Source organism: Enoplosus armatus, chromosome 6 (assembly GCF_043641665.1).
Source record: "Enoplosus armatus isolate fEnoArm2 chromosome 6, fEnoArm2.hap1, whole genome shotgun sequence".
Classification (NCBI taxonomy): Eukaryota; Metazoa; Chordata; class Actinopteri; order Centrarchiformes; family Enoplosidae; genus Enoplosus; species Enoplosus armatus.
Genome location: NC_092185.1, coordinates 24,913,203 through 24,940,646, shown reverse-complemented (window position 1 = coordinate 24,940,646; position 27,444 = coordinate 24,913,203). Strand labels below are relative to the sequence as shown.

Genomic DNA, 27,444 nt, shown 5'->3' with positions numbered 1-27,444 from the left:
AGAAATGTCAGGCACCTTTACATTACAGAGGCATGCGCCGATGCAGCCATAGGTTATTGAAATACCACGAAGTTGCCGGAAGGATGACACTGACCCAGGAAAGAGTAGTAAAGTAAAGAAATGTTTTCATCTCTTCAGCTGCTTTCAGTGGTTACATGCCACCTGACATTTTGACGGCCTCCGTCTTCTGACCCTTCATATTCTCTTCAACTGACATTTCTGCTTTTAATGGCCACGCCTCAGTAGACACTTCAAACCCCTCTCAGGTCTTAACAACAAAACCTCTTCAGCTCTCCCAACTCCCGCAACTCTTCATACGCACATTTACTCCAACTACTCCATTTACTCCAAGTTTATACACTTCATTTCTGTCAGGACTTCCAATTCAACTTCGATTCCCAGCCCCCCCCCCCCCCACTGCCTTTAGTGCTTGAACGTCGACTAACTCTTCAACTCCTTTCAGCATTTTCATTTCATCTGACACTTCAGCTTCACACCTAAACTGACACTTTAACTTCATTAAGCGCTAACATTTAAACGGAGACTTCCATTTTAACTGCTATTTCAACCTCTCGGCATTTGTATAGCAACTATTTCAACTACAGTAATTCAGCTACAATCGCAAACGTTTCAACTGCAACATTTCCGCAACGTTCCCCTCAGTAATGCCTTTACAGGACTTAAACGTGGGACAATCTTTGCTTTTGGTTGGAATATTTGTTGAAGACACAATGCAATGATTAACCTTTTACAAAAATACTTTGGTGCCACAATAACAGTCAAACAGTTAAAGGGAGAAAAATGTGTGCTGGACAATTGATTATTTAATTTATTTACAAACTTTATTTTTACTATATTATTCTACGAATGGTTTCATTCTACATCCAAAACTCGGCAACACAATGCATTTCCGGGCAAATAGTCTGCATTGTGGGAAAGGGCTCAACTCGAGGACGGGTTGATTCTTTCCGGGAGCATTTGAAGGTGGCATCATCATCATCATCATCATCATCACCACCACCACCCCTCTGACAGACAGTGACGTCGCCTTACAGCCAGACGGACAGTTGGAAGCTTCGGGCAGAGAGAGAGAGAGAGAGAGAGAGAGAGAGACATTGTTGACCTTTTTTTGTTTTGATCGCTTTTGTCTGGATCTTTGGACATTAAGCCGACATTATCCGCAGATTTAGAAGCCCGCCTCTCGACGCCACCATCACGCCTCAGTGCGGGGATCCAGCAAAGATGAAATGGATGTTTAAAGAGGACCATTCCCTCGGTAAAGGGGTTTGGATTGTTATGAAACGAGAGATGTTGTTGTCGTGTCATGCACCCTCCTTTCTGTCTTGCCGTCGATTTCGCCATATCATCCCACACAGGTGCAGGAACGCATGCTTGTCACAGCACTCCGCAAAATGACTGACGCAAATCCATGATGGCTAACGTTGCATGACTAGCAACAAATGCTAACGTGTTCGTCCTGCAAGTCAAACGACCGCCGTCTAAATCGGCTTCACCTTTTACATCGATGCGTCACATTAGCTTGCCGATTTCCCCCTGAAAAACGCGTCTTTATCGTGCATGGAGACATTTCATCGCCAAATTCCATTCAAGCATCAGACAATTTAAGGTTTCCTTACTTCTATTAAATCCTTTGAATAAAACCATTGGTGGAAAATGGCTTTTGACGCGTCAGAAAGTGTAGTAGTTCATTCGGCAAAAAAAAAAAACAATACTCCACCAAGAAGCTCTTTCTCTCAACAGTACTCCCAACTTTTTGCATTGCTTCACACTACCTCCCCTCAGGGTACATCTTGCTGACACAAGACACACACACACAAAAAAGTAGGACATTTTGATTTTGAAGTTGAAATTAGCAGTGAGTGTATTACATCACATGGATGCCAAATTGAAGAGTGTCTCGTTGGTATTTGTTCCAAAGCTTGTAATGTGTTCCACTGACATGACCATTTTGAAGGTTTCAGGGGGAATATTATTTACAAGAATTCTGATTGGAGTTTGGCGTGAAGTTCCCTCCATAGCAGGGGCAGGTTGTTTTGCAGCCCAACAAGACATACATTTCTGTCGCTTAGCTCCTCAGCTCCTGTGTTCGTATTCTCCTCAGATAACCTCAGAAAGTTTCCTTTTTTAAAGGAAAAAAAAAAAAAAAGATGTTTCCAAAAGTAGGCCTCTTATCTGGGCTAATGAAAGCATGCAGCGTGTTGAACCTAAATGGCTCCACTACATCTTATCACCCATCACCTCACCCTCCCCTCCCCTCCCCGGCCTCTGTTCAGCGTCTGCCTGCCCGCAAAGCGTACTGGAAATAGATGCATTACCTTTGCTAGTGTAGTGCAAATGTGTTTAGTATCGCTTAATAAAGAGTGTTGATGTGATTCATTACTTAAACTAAACAGTTAGTTGAGGATCACACTGACTTGCTTCCAGCCTCATGGAGCACTATATCAGACTAGGCTCGGCTGTATTTGGCAGTGAGGCGCGAGCGGAGGCTCCCCAGAGGCCTCGCTCATCCCTTTAATCTTTGACTTCCTGTTTGTTTCCTGTCTCTCCCTCAGAGCACCGATGTGTGGAGTCAGCCAAAATACGCAACAAATATCCTGACAGAGTACCGGTGAGTGAGGGGGAGGTGGTGCTTTTTTGGCGGTGGGATTGAAGGTGCACATGGAGTGAGCGGCAGAAAGCCAAGAGATAAGGAGTCTGGTGAATGGCAGTTGCGGGTGGGAAAGAAAAGAATGAGCGAGTGGTAGTGTTTTGATAGACAGATTAGGATTTAGATGCAGCTCAGAGAACCAGGGTTACAACTGTGACCGAAAAACAAACAAACAGTTTTTCCATAACTAAGTCTGAGTGCCTCAATGACTTACAAAGTTCCCCTTGTCCGGGTTCAGTCGTGAACTATTACAAACCACTTAAACCCACAGATTTTGTATTTTGTGTTCCTCTTGCAATTTCCCATCAAGCAGCTTTAAGGTTGACTTAAACATTTTTTTTTGCAAAAGACATGGAAATCTCACTTTCTACAATGTGGGGCCTTTAAGTGTAATGAAACAAATAAAATAAGGAGACAAGGACGTTGCCGTAAACAATACGACGCAAAAAAAAAGAAAAACCGCCACACTTTCATGGGACTCCAAATGTGAAAGCTAATCAGTCAGCGAGTGTTGCTACTGCTCCAAACACTGACTTGCCTTTTCATATATTGCCTCAAAGCATTTCTCTGTAACTTGAGTATTTATTGCCTACATATTGTTTATCACTAAATAATGGATTTACAGCACAATAGGCCTCAACCAAAATAGTAAGAGTTTGTTAGCTAGAATTAGCTTGTAACCTAGCACCAATGTTTTCCATCAGCAGCTCCAATTAGCCTTCGATAAGGAAAACTCTGGCCGTGTTGAAACCAAATGGAAGCCCCATATCTGCTCATTTCAAGCTATCAATTTGTTTTTTTTTTACATCAAAAATACTTCCTGAGTTGCGGCTGAATGCTGTGACGCAGTTCTGAGGAAGAAACATCAAACGGTTTTCATTTTGGGTGAGCGAAAGGTAAAAGAATCCGAACTCACGTATGAGATATCAGCAGCTTTAGTGTTAAATCCAAAGAAATGGCCTTCAGAAAGTCCCTATCTACTGTTGATACGTGACTGATGTGCACGCTACATTTAGGCTTTAATTCAATCTCACAGACGCCTCTGAGAAGCCTGTGAGGTAGCCTTCGCCATGCTGGCAGGAAGGGAGTATAGCGGCGCTTAAGACTGACACCTCAGATCAGAGTGCATACGGAGAACATACAAAGAGCATACAGAGTGAACGTGAGGTGTTAAACTGCCTGGCCCTAGGAAATGCATACTCGGGGCCCTTTGTGTGGGTGATAATGCCTGTTAAACTCAATCCCCTTAACTAGTTCTTGCATTCTACACCTGTTTAATGGGAAGACTGCTGGGAGGAACAGGACACAAGAGTCACAAACCAAAATGCCTCCTATTGTTTAGGCTCACTGCATCGTTAGACCTTGTTTAAAGCTGCGAGTGCAGGGCTGTTACATACAAATGAACGCGACGTTGCATTCGAGCCCTTGCCAAACGAGTTCACCGGTAGTGATGCGTTTTACGGCAACCAGCAATGAGTGGTTTGTCAGAGCTGAAGAGGCCGTGGCGGCGGAGTAGGCTACGGCCATTAGTGTGGCTTTTCTTCGTTGGAGAGCGTCGTAAGCACGCGTCGGCAGTGTTTGTGTAATTCAGGTGTGATAAAGGTTTAAAGGTCCCATGTTGTAGAAAGTGAGGTTTCCATGTCTTGTTTGATTATAAAGCAGCTCTAGGTGCTGTAGAAATACTGTGAACGTATCAAAACGCTCAGTCCACGGAGAAATGCCCACTGCCCGCATTCAGAAACTGCGCCTTTGATCGGGCCGTCGGGACTTCCCGTAACGTTGTGATGTCACAGCACCACCCACCAAGTACAGGGACGCTTATCTACCCGCTCCAGTCCGCTGAGTTAGTCGGCCGCTCTGCTCAGGAACTACTCTTCAAGTTTTTGGAGGTTGTTCAAGTTTGTCTAAAACGGCTTGTTTCAGACAGAGGGGTGAACTGGGGGGGGGGGGGGGGGGGCTGCTTAAAGGGCCAGTAGGAGATAAATGAGGACTTTTCTCAACTGTGAATCATGGAAAGCTACTCTAGTGGAGTCCCAGAATAAAAATATATAGAGCTGAAATGAACCTAATATGGGACCTTTTAAGACAATGGGTTCAGCACTGGAGGGGATCGGAAACAGGAGCAAGGTAGAACTGCGCAGTGGATCAAATTACTGTGTGTAATGCCAAAGGGGTCGCTCGTAGTGACACGCCCACAGAGGATTATCTCCCAGGTCTGCCGTTCCCCTCACTTATTGAAGGCTTTTAGCGTCGTTCATGTCATCGTTTTTTTTTTGTTTCCGGCTAGCAACTGATTCAGCCGTAGCACTCTCGTCAGCCCTGTTTTCCTGACACAGCAGGCGGCTGTTTTCAGCATAAAAATGCTCGTCCAAACCGCTGAGTGCCCCTTGCCTCAGCACCAAATGGCGGGCAGACAAAGTGAACGACTAGCAGGTGAACATAGCGCAGCATTCGGCAGCTAATATTTCCCTCAGCGCTTGTCGGAAACTAAAACAGACCTTAAAAAAAGGGGAGTGAATGCACATTTGACTCCAAATAAACGAAAATGTTGGAAATACCGTTTCTTTAAAGGCCATCATATGTCAAATGTGACAGCTGCCACATGTGGCCAAAAAAACGGATCATTGCAGCTTTAAGCATTCCTGACAGTTCACAAGGGCCGCACATAAACAAGGTTCCTGCAGTGTTACATAATAGGATATGTAAGGCTTGGCTCGTCACGTATGCTACTGAAGTTTTATCAGCTGGAACAATCAATATTAGACATTTGCTGCACGAGGACAGGATTCACTCCAGACGCTGTTGTAAGCCTGGCGAAGTTTGGTTGTACTTCTACAAACTGATATTGTCACGTCCTAAAGGCCACAAAGGTTCTGTCGAGCTCGCTGAGACTGCAGCCCATGCCGCACCAAACAGAGTTTAAACCCTGCGTCTCTGTCCATGTACGTGCTCCAGGTGATAGTGGAGAAGGTGTCCGGCTCTCAGATAGTGGACATTGACAAGAGGAAGTACCTGGTGCCCTCTGACATCACAGTGGCCCAGTTCATGTGGATCATCAGGAAACGCATCCAGCTGCCTTCGGAGAAAGCCATCTTCCTCTTCGTCGACAAAACTGTTCCCCAGTCCAGGTGAGAGCGACGCTACATGCTGCAGTTATAGTAACGGTGGAGTTGCAGTAGGACGCTGAAATCTGAATGGAAGCAAAAACTTGTTTCCTGTTTTTGTATCATCAATCCGTGTCAGTACTGAAGCAAATTTCTCCCTCCACAGTGCTCAGGAGCTAGACAAGGTCAAATTCAGTGCAGAGGCCGCTAAAGGTTTCTGGTAATTATGGTCAGTTCTCAGAATTACTGTTGAAATATATGTATTGATGATACACTGCTATTTGTAGCAGTTTTCAAACAGCGCAGCAAAAAAAAAAAAAAAAAAAGGTTAGTATAATAGTGCAGAGGGCCAATACTCTGTGATTCATTTAAGTACCCAAGATTTGAAACCACATTTATTAACCACAATCAAACTTGCATTCAACTGTTGAACGTGCCTCCGTATAAGCACATTAAACTGAAACTAAATTTTAGCAAATTAATATATATATATAAATAATTAGTGCTTGTTTTGGCTTTGACCCCCCCCCCCCCCCCCATAATATGTAACGAACGCAGCACTGATTGTGTGGCAGCCATGCTAAGATTAGGAAACTAGGCTAACTAGCTTCCACTTTCTGAGTGGAATACAAACGTACCGGCACACAATGGGCCCTCCCCAATGTTGAATGTTTAAAAGGGACAGATGTCTTAAATCGGCAACACACACATATATGTATATATACGTATACACATATATATATATATATACACACACACATATATATATACACACACACACACACATATATATATATACACACACATATATATATATATACACACACACACATATATATATATATATACACACACACATATATATACACACACATATATATATATATACATACAAGAAATTGCAGTATAGGAATGCTAAAGTAGGTTTTAGGTCATTTAAACTGACTTCTTAGTGTGAGTAATCAATCTCCCTGTGAAAGAGGATGAAGCCACACCTGTGCTCTCAATTTACACCGATCAAAAATCACCATTTTTCTGTTTTTACGCGCCCATCTATTGACATGCTGACGTGTTGCATGCACATGCAGCGTATCTGAAAGAATCTGACCTGCTTCTCAGAGCTTTGTGTTGCATTCATAATGCTTAGTTCAGTGCACCTGAGGAGTAACTGCACCTACCCTTAATAATCGGGCTTGTGCTGCCACATAGAGCAAACAATATGCTCGTTTTTTTTTTTTGTAGCATGGCACGAGCGCGCACGTCTGGGCATGGTCACAGGCAGAGCAGGCCACACCTGACCACGTCCAGTTGTGATGTTGGGTGGGTTCAGAGGTCCAACAGACTTACACCTTTCAACCCACTGAAGCTAGTGCAGCTATGTTTTTCCTTGCATTTTGCTGCAATAGCCATTCAGTGTATTTGCATTCATCCATTACTTGTCTAAATAGTCGGTTTTTTTTTTTTATTGGTAATGGCGGGGTCCGCCGTTCCCGTACTGGATTCAGATAGCCTACCTAAGCACAAGGGATTCACAGGAAACAATGCATACATAATGCCATTTAATACCGTTTGCTCTCTTAACAGTATCAAAGTCTTATCGGAGTTTTGATTTAATTTACAAAACAACCTCTTTCAGGACTACAGGGAGAAAGTGGAGCCATTGTGGGTGGACTAGGCCCTTTGTCCGCAGCATTTCTTGAATTGGAATGCGTGTGTGATCTAATAAGAGTCTGGTTTGTCTGCTGTGTGTTGCAGTCTGACTATGGGCCAGCTGTACGACAAGGAGAAGGACGAGGACGGCTTTCTGTACGTGGCCTACAGCGGAGAAAACACCTTTGGTTACAAGGCCTTTTACACAACACGGGGTTAATGCTTCACTGAAAACCAGTGTCTCACCCACTACACACACACGCACACACATACACTGACACAGTAGGGCCCGACATACACTGGTGCACAATGTTTCAGACATTGGCCTTAACATGTGTTACTAATGCATATACACACTCGGCACAGTCATTTATGGTCAATTTTTGATACTAAAAAAAAAAAAAAAAAATACACATTTATGTTTGAAAGTTAACTGCACCAAACTCCTACAATAAACCAACTTCGGTCAGATTCTTTTTTGACAGGCTCAGATGATGCTTGATTTTAAATGGTTGGTCTTTTTGTCACGATCACTGTTCAAAGGTCAGTTGTGGAGAGAAACGTCTTTAACACTGCCGTGAAAATAAGAGTAACAATCGCCACACGTTACGGGCGCGTCAGATATTCATTTGTTTTCCAAGTATCGACATCAGTTAAACACACACACTCGCACACACACACACACACACACTCGCCAATCATTACACATCAGCCGATCATGCTACATGTTCTTTCAGTCCAGCTTTGTTGTCACGGATATTTATGTTCAGTGAGAAAGAAACTCTATAATCATGTGACTAGAATCATTAACCGCAATATGGATGTATTTGTATCATATCATGTATAAAAACCGTCAGTATGTAACTTTAATGCCACAGGTACGCTCGGCACCACGATAGGCGATGAGAACAACTGTATGAAAGAAAGCGGCTCACGCTATTTGAGACGGTGAATGATGGCGGGTGACTGCGAGCTGGTAAGGAGGCGGCCGGTGTGAAGTGTGTCCACCTCAGGGCCCGGGGACCAGCACCAGTCCCCTTGGGTGTTGCTGAGCGCTTCCCTGCCTGGCTGTCATGTATTTGCACTTTATGTTGGCTGGATGGACGTCAGCGCCACCCGGGGTGGGGGGGGGGGGGTTCAGACTCACGATGCCAACAGCGAGCCATGTGCGCTGCGGAAGAAATCCAACTCTTTACTTGAAGTTTGCCGTGCCGCGGCCAGTTAACGCAGTCCCTCGTCTTATGTTATCAGTCTGTGACGCTCTGCCCCCTTAATCCCTCCCTCTGCATCAGTGTGAGCCAGTGGTTTCCTACACTCCCCAGAATGCCCTTGGACAACCGCAGACGTTTCGACTTGTCAAATACACGTGCAATTAATAATATCAGTCCTGGCTGCATTCCATTTAGGCGTTCACCTCTGGGTTACTTGAATCAGTGGCCTGCACTCAGACACACCTAAATGGAGTAGAGCCGTCTTTAATGGTACTAATTACACCTGTGCTTTCCCTGCTATGACGAAGTCAAAATGGCTGCTACTGTATGCAGATCTCAGTTCAGGCCCGGCTGCTGATGAAGCGATGAACCCACAGTCTCACAGAATTTCTGTTCTTACTGTACAGTCCCCCTTTAGCTCTGCGGAGCCTTTGAGCCCGTTTCAGCTCTTTGTTTTGGTCCTGCTCTGCACGACCTGCTCAGCACCAAACAACAAGACAGGCACAGTTAGGGACTAGCTGGTGAACTGATGCCGCTGAGGAGGCAGATAGTTGGTGGAGACCAAAAACAGAGCCAATGGAGAGAGTATATTGGACACCAGCAAGACTTCAAATGAGTTCGGGCCACGCCCTAATTATCATGAAGTTGGTGGCTAACAAGCTACAAGCAATATGTTTGTCCCACCTCTGGAGTTTGTTTGTTTTTTTAAACTCACATTCTGGAAAACGTAAGAAATCGCGTGGAGGAAGCAGGTCATACAATAACTCAGCGTACCACTCACCACTCGCCAAAGCAACAGTTTGCACCCCACTGTGAACATACAAACAAGGGGGCAACGGCATCACCTTCAACTGTTGTTCCACACGAGTCCAAGCTTGTAGAACCGATCCAAGTTCAGGACAGCTGCTAATACACTGTGAGCCCTCAGGTACACGATAATCAGAAACATTATAATGACGCAGTACTTATTTTATTTTTTTTCCCCCCTCATGTTCCTGGAACGAGTGTGTCATGAGATCGTTACTGCCCGTTACATCTTGTTCAAATTTTAATGATTAAACTACACAAGGGGAAGTTTTGGTTAATAAAATCACTTGTTAATGATTAACTGTACATATTAAACGGGCTTACAATGAACCCGTGCTTGTATTCACGTGTCACGATACTTCAAGTAAAGAGTTGCTCAGGTTTCTTTCTTCTCTTCTCTCAGACGGCTCTTGAGGCTGACATGTTGGCTGCAGCTGTAGATTTATGGAGCAGAGTCGGAGCGTCGGACATCTGGTGTGTTTCCACCTTTTACCCGACCCATTTAAAAAGTATCCATATTTGTGCACCACAAAGCTGATTACAGGCTCCTAAACATGGTATGTGTAATATATTGATGGAATGCTATGCTATTCAGTATTGTTTTATTTCATCGGTGTTGTATGATTGTTAACTATATCTTAAAGACATAAAGGAATTTTAGATATTTGAAAAAAGGGTGAGGTAGCTGGAAGACCTGACCAATAAAAATGAATGCAAAAATGAATCGGAAGGCGTTTGTGTCTTATTAAGACGGAATAGAACGAGTATGCTGGTGCGCTTACAAATGCATTTAGCTTGTTACAATTGAACAGTCAACGCAAGAGACACAGGATTAGGACTTGGAAAACGTGTTTTCAGTACAGCTTCAGTGAAGGTTTTGGTTTTCCTGCTACACTATTTGGACCAACGTCTAGAATTATCCCCTTAAATGGGCGCTCCAGTGATTCAACAGTGCACTTCCATGAAGTTGGGGCACTCGTGGGAGATGTTTAAGAAGAGAATGGTGAAAATCTGCGCAGCAGAAGTAAGTAAAGCTTGGGAAGCTGATCCATCCTCACTTTTAGTCCCTTCGATCCCACGACTTCATATAGCGCCAATAGTCCAATAGTTTGGTTTCCTGTACAACCAAAAAACGAATGACATTCCCATCGGCCTCAGCTGTGCTGCGTGTTCAAATGTTTGCAACGCGCCAACATGCTAAACTAAGGTGGAAACAAAGAACACTTCTTAAAAACTTGGAGGAAAAAAAAAAGCAAGACCTCTAAACAGCCTAAAACTCTACTGCAGAGGAATGAGAATGACATTAAATCCAGTGTCAGGCTTCCTGGTCATAACCTGCAGCATGCTGCGCAGCATTAGCCGAGATGAATTGGGTCGTTGGCTGTCGGTGGAATCTGCTGAGCCGAAGCAATAACACAACCGATCCCCTGTCCCTGCATTGATTTGGTGTCTCAACTTCGATGAAGGACCTGAACTGTGGAAAAATGCGCAGTTTCAGCTCATCCTTCGTCTTCGTGGGCGAGTTAAGTGTCCCAGAGGACTGGAATCCATTCCAACACTGGAAACAACCCTGGGTGAGGTTTTCGGGTCACCGCGGGCTGAATACAGACGTGTGTACAATCGTTGCCGTGGCCAGTTTCAGTGTCTTCAGCCCACCTGAGCAGAACGCTTAAGACTGTGGGAGGAAGCCACAATGGAGAAGAGCATTCGAAACTAGGACTGGGGATTGAGCACAGAACTCATTTGAACTCCGGGCAGCTGCAGTCACAACATGCTACACACACACACACACTGTGAAAATAACAGCATCATCTGAGGACACTGAGGAGCGGTCATCAACCTCTTTGAACAGCACGACAGCAGGGTGTCCTGCTGTTGCAACCAGCGACATCCTGGGCTCATATATATATATATCCAGATTGATCCGACAGGCGTTGGGAAATGAGCACTGGACATTAGAATAGTCAAGTTTGTCCTTTTATTAGCAGCACGACCTGGTGCAGAATATTTCTTATTCACCAGTATGTCTGTTACTTCCATCTTTTGATTGAAATGTGAGTGTCACAGGCCTGTCCACGCTAACAAGAGGCACATTCTGGGGGAAAACAAAAAACAATACTTGCAGACCAGCGGTTCTCCTGACCTGTGACCTCCCAAGTTCTTGATGCAACGGAGCCACATTTCAGGGTGGTTTTTCGGAAAGGAAGTGGGCTTTCAGTGGAAGAGCAGGAGATCTCTGTCACTGCGTGGCCACAGAGGGAAAGCCTGGCTGTTGAGCCGCTGCCAGGCCTGCTGGTACAGCTGAGCGCCCTGCTTGTAGTCCCAGTAGGTCTGCAGCCCCGTTCTCCTGAACAGATACAGAAAAAAAAGCACTAAACATGAGTCGTGTGTGTTACACGTGAGGTCAAAACACTTCAAAATGATCAACAGAGTATATATATTGGACTTCCTGTGTATTGCACAAGGTTTAGCATAAAAGCGAGGCCCCTTATTTTCCCCACATGTAATTTGTTTTGGAAGATCCTTCCATGCTAAAAGATCAAATGACATCAATGTTTTATTTACTTGCTTGCTATTGTACCATGTGGGCGCAGATATTGATATCAAAACCAACAATGAATTGACACTAACAGGTATCGTCTGTGTATCCAAAGCCGGATGTATCGTATTCCTCTGCACCACAGAGCTCCATTGTTGTCTCAAAACTATTAGAAAACACAACCAATGAGCTGTTTTACGACTGTTTCAAAGATTTCTGTCTTCAGTGGGAACCAATGGGCTGCCACAGACAGGGTAGGGAAGTCGGATAGTGTTGAGAGACGGACTAACATGCTGTTGTTGTTGTTGTTTCGGTCTTTTCATGATGACAGTGAAATATGAAATAAAGTCAGCCTTAAAGCCACATATTTGTGACTAACGTTCGCTGGCAATTTGAGTATGTTAAGAGTTTACTTTTGCTTATTCACGCCTTTGTAAATTTAACCTGGGAAGAAAAAAATCGAACATATATATTTATCTTTAAATCTCCTCAAACATTACATTTTTTTTTTTTAAATGAATGATGGCTGAATTCCAATTAGCTGCTTCAGTTTTCGGAGTCTTGGTGCAGTGCATGCTGACTCTCATTTGGGATCACTTGAATAGAACAGAAAAAAAAAAAGGCCAACTGTTAAAAGATTAGAATAAATCTTGAGCAGATAAAGTGGACAGTCTGGATCTCTAGGGTCCGACGGCTTCATTTAATTACGTCCGTCCCATCAGATGCAAAACTGCGGAGACATGGACCCTCCCTGATACCTCGCTCGTCTCTCCTCACCACACACACCCACCATTGTCGTTGCAGATAACGTTGTCGTTGTGTGCTGGTGTGTGTGTGTGTGTGTGTTCTGCTGATCCATGTGTGGGCAGGACCGGACTGGGCTGGGATCAGGTTATCTGCTAAAATGCTGATAAAACAGAGGGACCACTGTTCTCCCTTCGAAGAGGATTCTCAGCCATCAGCACACACACACACACACATGAAGCATGTGAAAAGGAACCACCCCCGCCCCCTCCCTCCAGATGCACACATGGAGACTTAACAGATGAAATATGAGCACCAAATGTCACATACAAAAGACACACACAGTGTGACACAGACAAAATGTGTTGTGTAAACTAAACAGGCAATGTGATCTAAATCCTGAGTAAACAAAAGAGGGTCACACTGTAGACGCTGACACGCTGGCCTCGTTGTACATTATGAAATAAAAAAAACACGACTCTCTATCCAGAAACTACTGCGACTTGAGAGAAGCCTCCGAGCCAATAATAAAGTATCAGACCCTCAGACCTCAACATTTCGTTTAACGCCCTTTGTGTTTGCTACGCCGTTGCTTGTGACGACCGTGACACACTTACTGCTTATTGCTGTTGGGAGTTTCGACATGCTTCAGAGTTGCCCCCCCCCCACACACACACAAAAAAAAGACAAAATGATGAAAGCCAGACCATCGTTTGGAGATTTTTCATTAGTGTTTTGGGTTGTTCAGATTTTCTTTTCTGAGGCGGTTTAAAACCCACAGTTTTGAGATTATGAAAGAGCCCATTGTGTACCTGAGAGAGTCGGGAAGTGCTGAAGGGTCAGTGGCCGATACCAGAGACAGGAAGGAACGGAAAAGCTCCAGCTTACACAGGAGAGACCTGAGGACACATAAACATCGCCGACATTTGAGCTACGTGAACAGTCTGTAGTGACGAAGCGCGGTCATGTGGCGATACCGTGTGATGAGAGTGTGTTGGTTCCACCTGGCTTTAGCCGTGCCGAGGGCCTTCTTGGTAACTCCGTGTTTGTAGCCGTTGGCGGTGACATCTAGTGGCTGCTCCGTCACATTACACCAGCTGATGGCTGAAACGCATGTAGATTGTATTTACTAGAAGAGACTAAAGAAATCTTCAAAAACACTCAACGCGCTCAAGTCCCAATAGAAAACGATGAATTTAGGACTTGCGCCCACAGCATTTTAAACAGACAGAGATGCTGCTTGTAAAACTCAGAATGTTAACACATGCGAGCAAGAACATGGTCCCTTGTTGTCAATAATCTTGGTTATTCTATGTAAACCCAACTTTATGATGCGTCTCCCCTACACTGAGCCATGCTGCAGGGAGGTGGCACCTAAAAGAATCCCATAATTGCAGACAGTGCGTAACCATCCACTCCACGTCTCACAGCAGGTTGTTTTTGTATGGTGAATATCAAGTGTTGCACTGTCTCTGAGCCATCTGTGTCCCTACAAGGCTAATGGCCGGGAGAACACTTCAAATTGCATGTGTTGGTATTAGAGCTAATGGGTGGGTGGGTGGTTGGTTGGTGGTGCTGGAGTCGGTGTGGATGAGGGGCCCAATTTCTTTTTGTTGTCCCCCTGTCCATAATTCCTAATGGCTGGCCTGACAATGTAACACTATAGCCATTACATTAATATTTAATTACCTTGAGTAACGGACTTTGGCTGATGTGAGGGGGTCAATGTTTGTTTCCCTATCGTAATTATGACGCGGATGTTGATGTGAATGCTGTTTACAGTCGGAAACCGATATTTCCTGTAATTTCCTGTATTTCCTCCCATATGACATGAATGCAACATTCATGACCAATGTGTGTGTGTGTGTGTGTGTGTGTTTGTGAGACCATCCTACCTGCCCCACAGGGGGAGATGCGTCCTTTTCCGGCCTGGTGTCGGAGCTCGGTCTGGGCCTGGCTGAAGGGGAAATCCAGGCTGGACTGAAGCAACAAAGGGGGGCACACAGAGAAACCAGCAGGGAGGTCCGATACGCGGGACAACCTGCGGAGTGCATGGGGACTACATTCAAGACAGGCTGCCGATTCCCTTAAAATACTCCAACACTGTTAAAAGATGTATTTTCACACAAGACTAATACTGAACAATTCAATTACAACAGTTACTTTTCTTAGCCTCCTTTTAAACTGGAGATGGAATACTGTAATATCCAATTCAAAACAAAAGAAAATAAACATCATCAGAAAACCAGCATATTGGTCTAATTCTTTACTAAGGTCATGATGATGTCACATTACATGTTCCACTGTACTTCCAGGTGATCATTGACATTAACAACACAAAACATGCACACCTGCACTGTAAAATGCCTCGTTCCCAGCAGTGCACAAATAGTTCACTTACTTTCGCACCGCACATTCTGATGAAAGGCCCACACACGCCTCTCTCACAGAAGCGAACTGACTTGTCACGACAGGCCGTGTCATAAGCATCACCAGCGAGCCAACGGGCATATAATACGATGGCGCCTAAGTGGAATGCAGCCACCATCATGTCCCACCTGCGCTCGGCAAGCTAAAATGTTTGCGGTGAAAAAGGTCTAGAGAAACAAGGCGATAGATGCGTAATGTCTAAATGTAAAATGTAAGGGTTATCCTGCGACAAGGGCTGGCCCTAGTGAGGTGACGAGTGGTGATGCGTTCAGGGGCCCAGAGCTAAAAAATAAATAAATAAATAAATAAAAAAGGCAGATAAAAATACAGTAGGATTGGTTTATAAGCTGCCCTACTGCTATTCAAAGCTGCACTAATAGGTCTTTTTTATTTATGTGCTCATAGTGACAAGCATCATTGTTTGGGGTTTTTCCGGTCAGCAAATTCTGTTCTAATGTTGCTGCTCCATGTCTGCTGGGTCACAATAACAACCTATTTATATGTCAAAACGTTGCGTTTACAGCTTGTGCCAGCGTCCCCAAGCGGTCACAAGCATCTATTAATGCAGCTTTAAAAATAAATGGAGTCCTGAGAGAATGTTCTTTCACAGGGCTCAGAACTTGAACTTAAAAAAAAAAGAAAAAGAAGAAGCTCTTACTCCTTTTTTATAGTTTAGGTGGTGAGCTAGAAATGACTCTTCTTCTGTAGAGAAATTAATCGTTTGTCTATGTCGGAAAAGAAATAAAAACAGCCATAGCAATTTCCCGTAGCGCTTGATCTATCTGACCAACAGGTATTACTGTTTCAGCATTACTCCTCACCTTGTGACCAAAGCTCTCTGCATGACGTCTTGGCTGTATGGACACTTCCCCACCACCACGGTGCTGAAGTAGAGCGCCTCCTGCAGGTAATGGGACAGCAGAGCGCCCTGGAAGCCCAGCGCCGCCCAGCGGGCCAGCTTGTCACTGCAGGAGAGGGACAGAGTCGGCTCTCCTCGCCCGGGCTTCACCCGGAGCAGCCCCGTGCTGTGGTACCCCACCCCGGTGTGCAGAGGGTCGGCTGGGCCACTCGGGACGCACTTGGCCCCCGTTCTGTGAACGTCTGGGACCTGCGGACGCCGTCCAGCGCCGCCAGAGGGGCCTCTGCTTTGTATCCCCGGCTGTGCTGAATCTTGTGTGGCAGCTTGCACGGGTGTTTTTGCACAGTGACTCTGTGATGGATGTTCACTTTTGGATGAATGTGAAAGGAAGGATTGTTTTGCGTCTCCTCTGTCCTCAAGCCTCGTCTCTGCTGTCTCCTGTTCCTCCAGACGGGGCAGTTTGTTGTTTTTCCCTTCACTTGGTTCCTCAGCTTTCCTTTTCAGGTCTCCTCCTCCTCCTCCTCCTCCTCCATCAGACCCTTCATCTTGGCCTCTTACAGATGTGACAGGAGGGCAGGGTTGAGACAGGCTGTCAGTCAAGGGGATGATGGAAGCGTCACCACCTGGTAATACACAAGACGTTCCAGACTGACTTTGGCTTCCTGTAGCTTTGTGAAGGCTGACACTGATATTTTTGGACTAAAGCTGTCTGACAAGAATATAAGGCCCTGAATCGACTGAAGGAGACTGTTGCTGAGATACGTGCTGAAGCAGACAGCCAGTTAGGTAAACTGGGATTATACTGGACTCACAGGGAGTGTGACTGGTAAAGAAGAGGAAGGAAACTCCTGGCTGAAGCCTCCACTTCCCCCGCACATCGGCCTTACAAAACACAGAGCTGTCCCCACCACTCACGGCCCCGTGCAGCTCCTGGATCAGATACCTACAAACACACACACACACACACACACAAAATGGGAACAGTCCATATACTCATACTGTGTGCACAAACAGAGCCAATCAGCTACTGAATAGAAAGACACTAAACCTGACACATCCCCTTCTGGCAATGACCTCTGCATGGCTGTCGTTAAGTACATCACCTAAATGGATGAGAGAATCAAGAGAATCATGGAAGACAGAGAGTATTCAGCAACACAAAAGGAGCAGAGGGACCGAAAACACAAACGGTGACAAGCTCAAGACCACTCACCGTTGGGACTCATAGCTGTCTGTCCAATACATTTGGTCCCAGTTCCCAGGGAAACGACCTCCTTTTCGACTGTGAAAGAAAAAAAAAAAGTCATTTATCACATATTTTGTCTTTATACTTTCAATTCAACATCTTCATATCCTATTTTAGGTTGTTTTTTTTGTGTGCGCGTGTTCTAATTTGTTTTTGCAGTGCCTAGGTGCTACTAGCTTACAAGTTAACGTTACCGTGTCGTATTAGATATGGCGGACGAAAGACGATGTTACAATGAATAAAGTTTTTTTTTTGGTGGGGGGGGGGGGCTTTTCTTCCCAGTCATAAGACATTATTGACACAAAGGGAACATGAAATATGTTTATTCGGCTGTCCAACCTGCGTCAGAGTTAGCACTCCGCGTGACTTTGACCACGGCGGCCAGCAGGGTCCACTCTCTGCCCGGCTCAGGCTTCCCTCTCCGGGGAAGCTGCTTGAAACGCTCGTAGCACAACTTGGCGATTTCGTCCGCGTTCACCATGTTCAACCGGACAGGGACGTGCGAGTGGAGGCTGGCGGGCATCACCAATATGACTTACGTTAACGGCGAATGTGTTTTTTACATAGTCACGGGGTCACATGGACGACACAAGCACAATGTTTTGATTCTGTTCGACCGCCGACTGAACTGCTTGGAGGCATCTCGAGACGAACGGAGAAGTTACTTCCGGGCCGGCCAAGAAGTGCTTTACTTTCACAATAAAGGTCCTTCATTTATGGAGAACTATAAAATCTTAAATTAATATTAATACGGAATTAATTAATTAATTGTAGCATTGTGGTAGGCACTGTATTAGTTTAGGTTTAGTTTAAGAAGTACAATAGACTAAGTACAACAAATAAAATTGGCCCATCTGCCAGTTGACTGTATGAATACCTCAAATAATAAAACACAATGAAAAAAAGAAATAGAACTACCACAGTGTATAAATATTTTATACTGTATACTTTATTCGGTATTTATACTATATACAGATAGAAGTTTGGCATGTAGAATTACAAGTAAAAGTACAGATACAGTGCTCATTAAGAAGAAATGTGATATTAATGTTATGTTAGTATTGTATTACCAATATGTGGAGTGGAGTGTAACTGTCTAATATATGGAGGGCAATGTAACTGTCTAATATATGGAGTGGAATGTAACTGTCTAATATATGGTGGGGAGTGTAACTGTCTAATATGTGGAGTGCAGTGTAACTATCTAATATATGGTGGGGAGTGTAACTGTCTAATATATGGAGTGGAGTGTAACTGTCTAATATGTGGCATTGTAACTGTCTAATATATGGTGGGGAGTGTAACTGTCTAATATGTGGAATGGAGTGTAACTGTCTAATATATGGAGTGGAGTGTAATTGTCTAATATATGGAGGGCAGTGTAACTGTCTAATATATGGTGGGGAGTGTAACTGTCTAATATATGGAGTGGAGTGTAACTGTCTAATATGTGGAGGGGAGTGTAACTGTCTAATATATGAAGTGAAAGGTAAAATAAGTTCAAATAGAATTTTGGATTCAGTGAGTGTAAAATAGTGGAGGCTAAATTGTTTACACACAAGCGCACGTTTCAAATGGCAGACAGAATGCTTTTTTTTTGGTACACTGCCTGCATCATCTGCATAAAGAGCACAGATTGAGTCAAATTGTACAGTGAAAATATTGTGATAGCACAGTCAAAACACTGATTTAAACTTAACACATCAGACCTCTGACCTGCAGTATGACCTATGCAAACTCAGAAATCTCTGAAGAGTTTGGACCACACTGACTATTTGAACGTGATATACAGTGATGAGTTGTGAGCAGTTCAACCAAAGAGATTTTTAGAGGCCCAACGAATCCAGTATTTCATAAGAAAGGGGGGGGGGGGGGGGGGGGGGGGCAAAACTTGGAAAAGATAATTTAGTGTGGAAGATGATTTCCCCCTACTTTAATCTTCTTGTGACCCCTGCGTGGTCCAGACCCCCAGGTTGGGAACCACTGCTCTGTATGATCAGCACATACAAATACAATTTATGTAGTACTATTCCAGTTGTTATATTTGAAGTTTCTACATTTTCCAAACATCCACATTTATTTAAAAAAAAAACAAAATCATGAGAACAGACATGATATGGGAACCTTGAAAGCACAGGGCGTCCCAGGTCAGGCAGGACCAACGGGACCCAACAAGCCCAGAATCAGTGTGTGACTGCGAAGGCAACACTAGATGGCCGGCTGAACCCCTTCACGTACCGCAGTTTGTCAGTCTCCACACTGTCCCTGCTCTCACCTCAAGTCAGCAGCAGAATTGAATTGATTGCCATGATTTAATAATAAATAAAATAAATAAATAAATAAAATAAAGCACCACTGCACCTTATTACAGTTTCAGAGCCACTAGAATGGCTGTAGACTTTTTGTATTATTTCATACAGTGGGAATTAATGGCCCTCACACCAACGACAGCTCCCTTCTGTTGAGCCATGACAATGTGACGTTAATTGATTTATGAAGTAACACTCGAGGCCTGAGGCTTCCGTGGGGGGCCTTCTGCCGTGTCGTTTGCTTGTTTTGGCGGATGAACCAAAGAAAAACTCAGCTCAAGATTGAAACCTCATTTATTTTAGTTATGTACAGGAGAAAAATGCTGAATTTCACAAGGAACAGAAAAATGAAAAATAAAATCACATCTCATCTCTCGTCTCGTCTCTCCGGGCCTCTGTAACAGAGGCGCACTAAGTTCATGATGACAGCTCTCTGTCGCTCGTATACAGACACACACATGCACTCATACACTGCCTCTCTCTCTCTCTCCTGCACTGTCTTTCTCTCTCTCTCTCTCTCTCTCTCTCTCATTCGTCACTTTTTAAAATAACATTTTAAAATGTTAAAAAAATGTATTTCTCTCTGGTAGATATGTTATACTGCATTTGCGGGTAGCTGTGCTGTTTGTCGTGAGACGCGGACGACATTAAAACTATCCTGTTGTCTGGTTTTGGTGCGTTTCTAAGCAGTGAGTAGAAGTGTGTGTGTGTGTGTGTGTGTGTGTGTGTGTGTTGAGGGGGTGGGGGTGAGACTCTAGTCAAATATAATTCTCTGTATGTGCCATCATGTCCAACCCACATAGACATACACACAATTTCTATGCATATACACAATGGCATTAACGTGAGCAACCACACACACACATACGTACACACACACACACGCGCGCACACACACAAGTAAGCATACACACTCTTCCTCTATGTTCTTGTGTCTCCACCTCCTAGCTCCAACTGTAGCCCATGATTCAGTTCACAAACATGATCCTCCCCCAGGTGAGGGGCTATAGGTGACAGGTGATTTCTCAGCCCTGTGATCAACAAATGCAAAATAATAATATTAATAACAACAAAAAAACAAAAGAACAAAAACAAAAACAAACTATCCCACAGAATCAAAAGTTGTCCTTTAGCCGTCTCGTGTCCTGCTTGTCCCCGGGTCACTCCTGCCCGAATCCCTCCGTCTCCTCGATGGCGAACAGGAGTTTCTCTCGGAGCTGCTCCAGGCTTCTGTAGGGCGGCAGGTCCAGACGATTGAAGCTGGGGGGGGGGGGGGGGGGGAGACAGGCCGCTCGCCGTTAGTCAATGTAGGGAAACATTGCGTTGTTCGGTATCGTGGTTGGACATAGGCAGACACCTTTCAAATAACCTTTACTCTTTTAATCACCCTTTAAAGTTAGAATCCTCAAGGGTTTCATGAAATCGCAACAGTTTCTGAGGCGATTTACGGTATCCATTCCTTTCTACACTGGCCTACCAATGTATTTACATCCTGTAATTAGCTCTCTATGTACAGTATTGGTGGCGGAGTCTGCCATTCCAGTGCTGGATTGAAGTGACCCACCTACAAACGATGAAGCATGCAATCCAGTGTCACTGTTTGTAATCTCATGTCTGACTGTTTATCGTTCACTCTCCTACAGCTGGAGCAGAGCCGTATTTTTTTTTCTTTTTGTCAACTAAACATATTTAAATATTGGCAATTGAAACCAAACAAGCTACCTGGCTTTAAAAACAGTTAACAGTCAAACCTTAGCGCGATGACTGTATCGACACACACCCGTTTCCCCACACGAACTTATTCACGAACAAACAGATAAACGACTGTTGTGTGACAGTCTGTATGTGAGGCGACAGCTTACCATGTGTGGCTTCTTGGAAGCCAAGTCTCCTTCCCCACCTTGTCTATGCAGAACTTCTGGGGACCGTTACTTCCTGCAGGGGTGAAAAAGAAATATGGTGGTTTCGTACATCAGCTTGAGCGGTTTTTGGTCATAATTAGAAACATGACGTGTGAAACAGTGTTGTGTACCTATGAGCTCAGCGAAGCCTCCGACAGGCAGCCGGCAGGTTCCCGTTACAAACTGAAGGAGACGGATTCTCTTCTCGTTGTCCATCTCTTTCACCACCTGCGGGAACGCAACTCCGTCACTGACTGGATCACAGCAGGTGTGTGTGTGTGTGTGTGTGTATGTGTGTGTGTGTGTGCGTTTAGATGAAGGCCTTCTGTAACTTCTAACATGCCCGCTGAGCCACAGTGTGTACCGTACCTGCCAGAACCAGTGGATCTGCTTGCTGTTCTTGGTGTAATGTCTGTAGATGGTGTTCTTCTGCCAGTCGGCCATGTCGATCTCCTGCATCCCACACAGCATCAGCTGCAACAGACGAAAAGACGCGTCACGTCCGGTGAGAGCAGCCGCGTGTCCTTCATTCGACACACTCGTCTGACTCATCGGCGGGCAGAGGACGACGCTCTCACACAGTGAGTCACGGCATGTCCCGCCTCTACGCCAGACTAATTGAATTCGGCGTCTCAGACTAGTCAGACCAGCGTTTGTGCTGGGACGTGGACTCATTTAGATGAAAGCTCAGTTGCAGCACGGGCCAAGCAAAACTGATCTCCGGGACACACCGATCAGGCTCGGGAACATTTTTACAAACGAAACCACGGCTTCCTTTGAGTTCATCCTGCTCAGCAGCTGATTCTGATTCAATACAAATTCGTATTAGCATATGAGAATGAGAATGTGCACAACCTTAAAAAGAAAACTTGCACTGTATTTCACCTCAGACACAGTTTGTTGCACAGTACTGTTCATTTTGTATTTTGAATTATTTGTGTCGTCTAAGAAATAATATCTGCCGTTTTTAATGTTCCAATTTCTTGCATCTGCATCTGTCTGAAGCACACTGCACTGCGTCTTTTGGTATGAAATTTAAAGTTGTATTATTATTATTATTATTATTATTATTTATCCCATATAAGAAGAGATTCTCTTGTCTGGAGGCACCAGGAATCCAAATTTAGCATCTCTATGCCATCTGAATCGAAGTTTAAGACTAATGGAAACAGTAGAATGAGGAAACAAAGCTGACTGAATCTGCTTCTCTCTCATGAAATACAGCAAATGGAATATATACTTGAAATTAAAGTCCATTAGCCATCACTGCTGCGTATTAAGTATGAGGGTCATCACGTGACAATAAAACAAGACTACTAACAATTGGATTCAGGGCATTTGAATGTATTCTAAATCCTTAAATTCATTACATTTGCCCCCCCCCCCCCCCTCACCTCCAGCTCCTTTTCGTCAAAGTAGCGCAGCCACTCCAGAGGAACCACTTCGTTGAAGCCGTCCAGGAAGGCTTTGGTCTGCTCCTCCACCCCACGGGTGAACCTCCAGTCCGTCAGCAGGCTGAGGGAAGGAAGAGTGGTGGGTTTTTTTTGTGTTTTTTTTCCACAGCTTGGTCTCCGTCACAGACATAATTTCTCTCGATGACGTTTCATTCCGTCGCTTGCCTATGTTGACTTACCCGATGTACTCTTCCTTGTTTTCCTCGGTGACCAGCTCGTTCTCGCCGTCGTCTTTCAGCTGGTGGGTGGAAACCTTCCCGAGGATCTCCATGTCCTGTGCAAAATACAGCTCCACGCCGCACTCCTCCAGGTTGTTCTCTCTGGACGGACACACACACACACACACACTTTTAATGCAGTAGCCTTTCGCGGGTTAGAGATCTGTTAACTTCCCTGGGACGGAGAAAATCACTAAACAAGAAATTAGACTGATTATTTTCCTCCACTTTCCACCCTTGTGAGCATAAAATAACAGTAACACACACACACACACACACACATACATTCAGAGGTAACCCATCCGGCGCTACTTACTTGACCCACATGATGGAGTTATAAAACTCGGGGTCTATGGACTCCAGGTCTTTGAGCGTGGGTTTCTTGTCCAGCATTCGCTTGTAGAACGGCAGCGTGAAGCCGGTGTCGATGAACTTCCCGTGGTACAGAGCCTGCAAGGGAGGATTCGTTTTTCGTTAGAAACCACACCGAGGAACGTCACCTGGTCTGCGCTGCTCAGATTCAGAGACGGAGGGACAGAAAAACACAGCGTCGGCTCATGAAACCTGATGATGCGGCAGGTTTGAGTGTGTGTGTGTGTGTGTGTGTGTGTGTGTATGTAGGGGGGTATTTTTTCCCCCCTGCTGTAATTTTATGATATTACAGTGTTATTGTGTGGCCATTAGTGACATATGGTTCAAATTTGCTCTTGAGAAACTCCACATATATTCGTACTGATGATTCACTGGGGATTGTTTCGTGCCCGTTTAAGTGTCAGAAATGCTTTAACAGCCAGTCACCTTTACAGGAAACATGAATGGGCCTTTTATTTCTGGGATCATGGCGGCCCCATATAATTCTTCTCCTGTCGCAATCATTTATATACATGAGGTCACAGGGACAAAGCCACAACTGATAATTCGTATAATGTATGTGCCACAAAACACTTATTTTGTGCATGTCTCTACAAGCTGCAAAAGGGAGGAATATGTACTTGTTTGTGATTGGTCCAGACGGGCACTGACATGGTGCCTGCTGCCATGTGTGCCTTTGACCTCACAATCCTCATTCTCATGGTGAGGAGTCACTACAGAGACAAAACGCCAAGCCCAAATACATTCAAACAGCTTCAAACAAGGTCATAATCTTTCCTTGGTGTGTGTGTGTGTGTGTGTGTGTGTTCACAGAGAGGTAGAGGGAGCAGACTCAGCCAGACGGAGCTGCGTAATGTTAAAAAAAAACCCACTGAGGGCTCAGAGCCGTGATGAGCCAACAACAACACAGGCGCCCACTGACTGACTCAGTCACAGTCTGTTCTGTCCTACTGCATCCTGACTGACCATGTGTCTGTCTCACAGCCAGCGAGACACACACACACACACACACACACTCAGACAGACAGGAAGATTTATAGACAAGGGGAGAGGATGTCAGTGGAAAGGGAGGGGCAAAGGCGGAAAGTAACAAAGGTAAAGAAACGGGAGGAGAGGAAGAATTGGAGACAGTGAGAGGGTTCTGTAGCTGAGACTTGGTGGAGACAAGCGTCTTTATAAGGCAAGTCAGCAAAGTGCATTTTAGGGCTAAATATAGGCAGCTGCTGGCGGGTGTGGGCTGGGTGCGGCAGTGAGGTCATGGTGTGGGTGAGGGGTGGGGTGGCAAACGGAAGAAGGGGTGGAGGGTGTCGGTTTTTGGGGCCTACAGCTTTCTGGAGCCGATCCCAGAGCGAGGGAGACATTGCAGTACATACTCTGCGTCATGTATATACTGAAGGTTAAATTGAATTGTACACATCTTCAAAACAAAAAAGGCAGGGTGGCCCAGTGGTAAAGACCCGTACCACATAAAGAAATCGCAGCGTCCCTGGTTCTCTGTTGTATGTCATACCCCTGTCTATATCTCCACTGTCACGATCAAATAAAGGCCCAAAAAAAAAAAAAAACGGTAAAAGTAACGGTAAAAAGAGAAACCATGCCAGTGGCGCAAGTGAATAAGAGTTTGGCTTGACAAAATAAACATTCAAAAACAACTCATAAATATGTCAGCGCACACATCTGGACGCGATGTTTCACTCTGCGCTGATTATTCAAAGGAACAAAAAATAAAATGAAATCTCTGGATCCAGCTGTCATACAACTACGTTTACATGCACATAATAATGATAATAATAATAAGACTGTGAAGTGGTTCTTCATAGGAACCTTTCCATTCCACATTTCTGTTTCCACTGAATGGCGTTCAGTTACTTTAATGTCCGAAGACGCCTCCCGCACACAGTCAGGGCTTCTGTGCAGAATTCAACCTCAAACCTGATCCTACTGGTTTCATGCTTCATACTTTTTAAAAGACCAAACATTTAGCACTGCAGTCCTATAACATTGTCGGACTCATGGTGGACAGTTTTTTTGGGGGGGTTTTTAAGGATCAAAAATGAGGCAGCAGGCAGAACCAGAGATATTGTCTTCTATTCCATGCATTCTTCTTCCTTGTCAAAACCTGCCGCCTACGTTACCCACAATGCAACTCCAACAGCCAAAAGCTTGGTGGGATATTCAGGTGTGTTATGCTAGTAGCTGCTAGTGTAGCCTCGAGCTAACCCCCCCGCCCCAAATGAAAAATGAAAATGAAACAAGATGAGTAAGTAAGTGTTTGCTGATAGTTTTGACAAACTGGTTTTCAGCTGTCAGTAAAAATGTATTTGAGGCAGCACTTTCTGTTACGAAAACACACAAGCTACCTGTTGCATTTCAGTTTTAAAGACTTTGAACGTCAAATCCCAAGCAAATAACAGTATTCCAAAAGGAAAGCTCACCATGGCGATGAAGCGTCCGATGAAGCGGAAGTATGTGAGGTGATCGGGGTTGATGGAGGAGGCCGGGTTGATCTGCAGACAGTAGTTGTTCTTGCCGGCGTATTCAAACAGACAGTACATGGGGTTCAGCACCTCGTGGGACAGCAGGAAGAACCACTCCCTGCAGAGGACAGAGGACAGAGGACATTAATGCAGGAAAGGAAGACTTGATACTTTCAGAGAGGCTGAGAGATGACAGCAGGGGATGGTGCTGTTATCATGTCAGATCATCTTCCTTTTAAAAACAAACGGGTATAATGTCGGATGATGATTCAACTGTCAGAGCAATCATTTCTCTCACAGACCGGCTCGGTAGAGGGAGGTGGAGGAGTTAGTTTCATCACTGCGAGCAGAGACAAAGTGGTCAGTGGGGGCGACAAAACTTATTCCAAAAACACATTTTATGGTCCAGGAGCAAGAACAGATAAAAAAAAAACAGGTGACAAACAGATGATAGAGAGAGAAAGAAAAAAAAAGACATCTCATAACAAATTCTGACAAAACAATAAATCATAGTACATTTAATCGAGGACAGAACATGATTGACAAGCACAGTTTGTAGAAAATAATAAAGAACAAAACTGACAATGAAACGCAGTAATTCTTCCTGTTCAGAAGAACTGAATGTTTGAGTATTCTAATAAATCTACAAAAAGCTGTCTCTGAGAGACCAGAAGATGGTGGGGGGGGGGGACTTCAAATACAGTTTTATAAAGCTTTCTTTCTCTTTCTTTCAAATCCTGAATTGAATTAAATCCTGGATTAATTAATCCTGAATTACATTTGGGCAAATAGATTGAGTAAATCTACAGCTTCTCATTAAAAGAATAGTCTAGATCGATACCGCTCTCATTTCAGGCCCGTAACTTCCTGGAGTCGCCGCTGGTTGCCGGGCAACTCACAGCGTTGACACAAGGCAGGCACTGCACATAATGTAAAACCACAAACTGTTACATTTTTACACTCCACTTTTTGTTCAGATTAAACCAACCAGATACAACATGTTGATTAGTGAGCTTTAGATTTTGCCACCTTTGAACAGAACCAGGCTAGCCGTTTCCCCTTGCTTCTACTAGTCTTTATGCTAAGCTAAGTGTCTGCTAGCTCAAGCTTCATATTTAGCATACAGCCATGAGAGTGGTAATGATCTTCTGATCTACCTCTCAGCAAAAGAAGGGAAAATGTAGAATAACTACTATAATGAGAACACTTTTCTCTTAATCTATGCTTTTTTTACATAGGAGTCTGGTGTAGATCAGCTTTAAAAAAAATAAGAATTTTATCAACCTACTCTGGACAGTGGTGTAAATTAGAATATACATCGACACATTTGCACACACCCTACAACGTAAATTTGACACATAAATTACATGAAGACAAAACATACAACAGGGTAGAATAAAAAAAAAAGACAAACAGACTGTGGAAGGATGCATGTTAGACAGAATGAGGGCCCAC

The 27,444-nt window shown here is 44.4% G+C and overlaps 3 protein-coding genes across 4 annotated transcripts in view; 1 reads left to right on the top strand and 2 right to left on the bottom strand.

The window, feature by feature from the left end:
- Window positions 1–1,102: 1,102 nt before the first annotated feature.
- Window positions 1,103–8,136, top strand: gabarapl2 (GABA(A) receptor-associated protein like 2). Its single transcript, XM_070907245.1, has 4 exons — window positions 1,103–1,276; window positions 2,574–2,629; window positions 5,624–5,796; window positions 7,528–8,136. Exons 1-4 carry the CDS (start codon window positions 1,243–1,245, stop codon window positions 7,640–7,642), a joined length of 378 nt encoding a protein of 125 aa, XP_070763346.1. The 5' UTR covers window positions 1,103–1,242; the 3' UTR covers window positions 7,643–8,136.
- A 3,268-nt stretch (window positions 8,137–11,404) lies between these two features.
- On the bottom strand, window positions 11,405–17,754 carry adat1 (adenosine deaminase tRNA specific 1). The gene is made up of 9 exons (XM_070907877.1): window positions 17,598–17,754; window positions 17,226–17,294; window positions 17,061–17,115; window positions 16,825–16,955; window positions 15,975–16,635; window positions 14,619–14,764; window positions 13,728–13,827; window positions 13,536–13,622; window positions 11,405–11,787 (listed from the first exon to the last, which is right to left on the bottom strand). The coding sequence occupies exons 1-9, from the start codon at window positions 17,737–17,739 to the stop codon at window positions 11,655–11,657; spliced, it is 1,524 nt and encodes a 507-aa protein (XP_070763978.1). The 5' UTR covers window positions 17,740–17,754; the 3' UTR covers window positions 11,405–11,654.
- A 2,089-nt stretch (window positions 17,755–19,843) lies between these two features.
- Window positions 19,844–27,444, bottom strand: part of wwp2 (WW domain containing E3 ubiquitin protein ligase 2) — a 50,136-nt gene continuing 42,535 nt past the window's right edge. For both annotated transcript variants that reach the window (XM_070906767.1, XM_070906768.1), the window contains 8 exons: window positions 25,948–26,107; window positions 23,457–23,590; window positions 23,102–23,242; window positions 22,863–22,983; window positions 21,838–21,942; window positions 21,600–21,696; window positions 21,430–21,502; window positions 19,844–20,827 (listed from right to left, as the gene is read on the bottom strand). In XM_070906767.1, coding sequence (XP_070762868.1) covers window positions 20,728–20,827; window positions 21,430–21,502; window positions 21,600–21,696; window positions 21,838–21,942; window positions 22,863–22,983; window positions 23,102–23,242; window positions 23,457–23,590; window positions 25,948–26,107 — 931 coding nt within the window. In that variant the 3' untranslated portion in view covers window positions 19,844–20,727. The remainder of the gene's footprint in view (window positions 20,828–21,429; window positions 21,503–21,599; window positions 21,697–21,837; window positions 21,943–22,862; window positions 22,984–23,101; window positions 23,243–23,456; window positions 23,591–25,947; window positions 26,108–27,444) is intronic.

Bases quoted from the DNA above. Each gene is read 5' to 3' on its own strand.
- gabarapl2 (XM_070907245.1), top strand. From the start codon at position 1,243: ATGAAATGGATGTTTAAAGAGGACCATTCCCTCG. The intron at 1,277-2,573 runs GTAAAGGGGTTT...TCTCTCCCTCAG, and splicing joins TAAAGAGGACCATTCCCTCG to AGCACCGATGTGTGGAGTCA. The intron at 5,797-7,527 runs GTGAGAGCGACG...TGTGTGTTGCAG, and splicing joins AAAACTGTTCCCCAGTCCAG to TCTGACTATGGGCCAGCTGT.
- adat1 (XM_070907877.1), bottom strand. From the start codon at position 17,739: ATGGTGAACGCGGACGAAATCGCCAAGTTGTGCTACGAGCGTTTCAAG. The intron at 17,116-17,225 runs GTGAGTGGTCTT...TCATCCATTTAG, and splicing joins GACAGCTATGAGTCCCAACG to GTGATGTACTTAACGACAGC. The intron at 13,828-14,618 runs GTAGGATGGTCT...CATGCGTTTCAG, and splicing joins CATCTCCCCCTGTGGGGCAG to CCATCAGCTGGTGTAATGTG.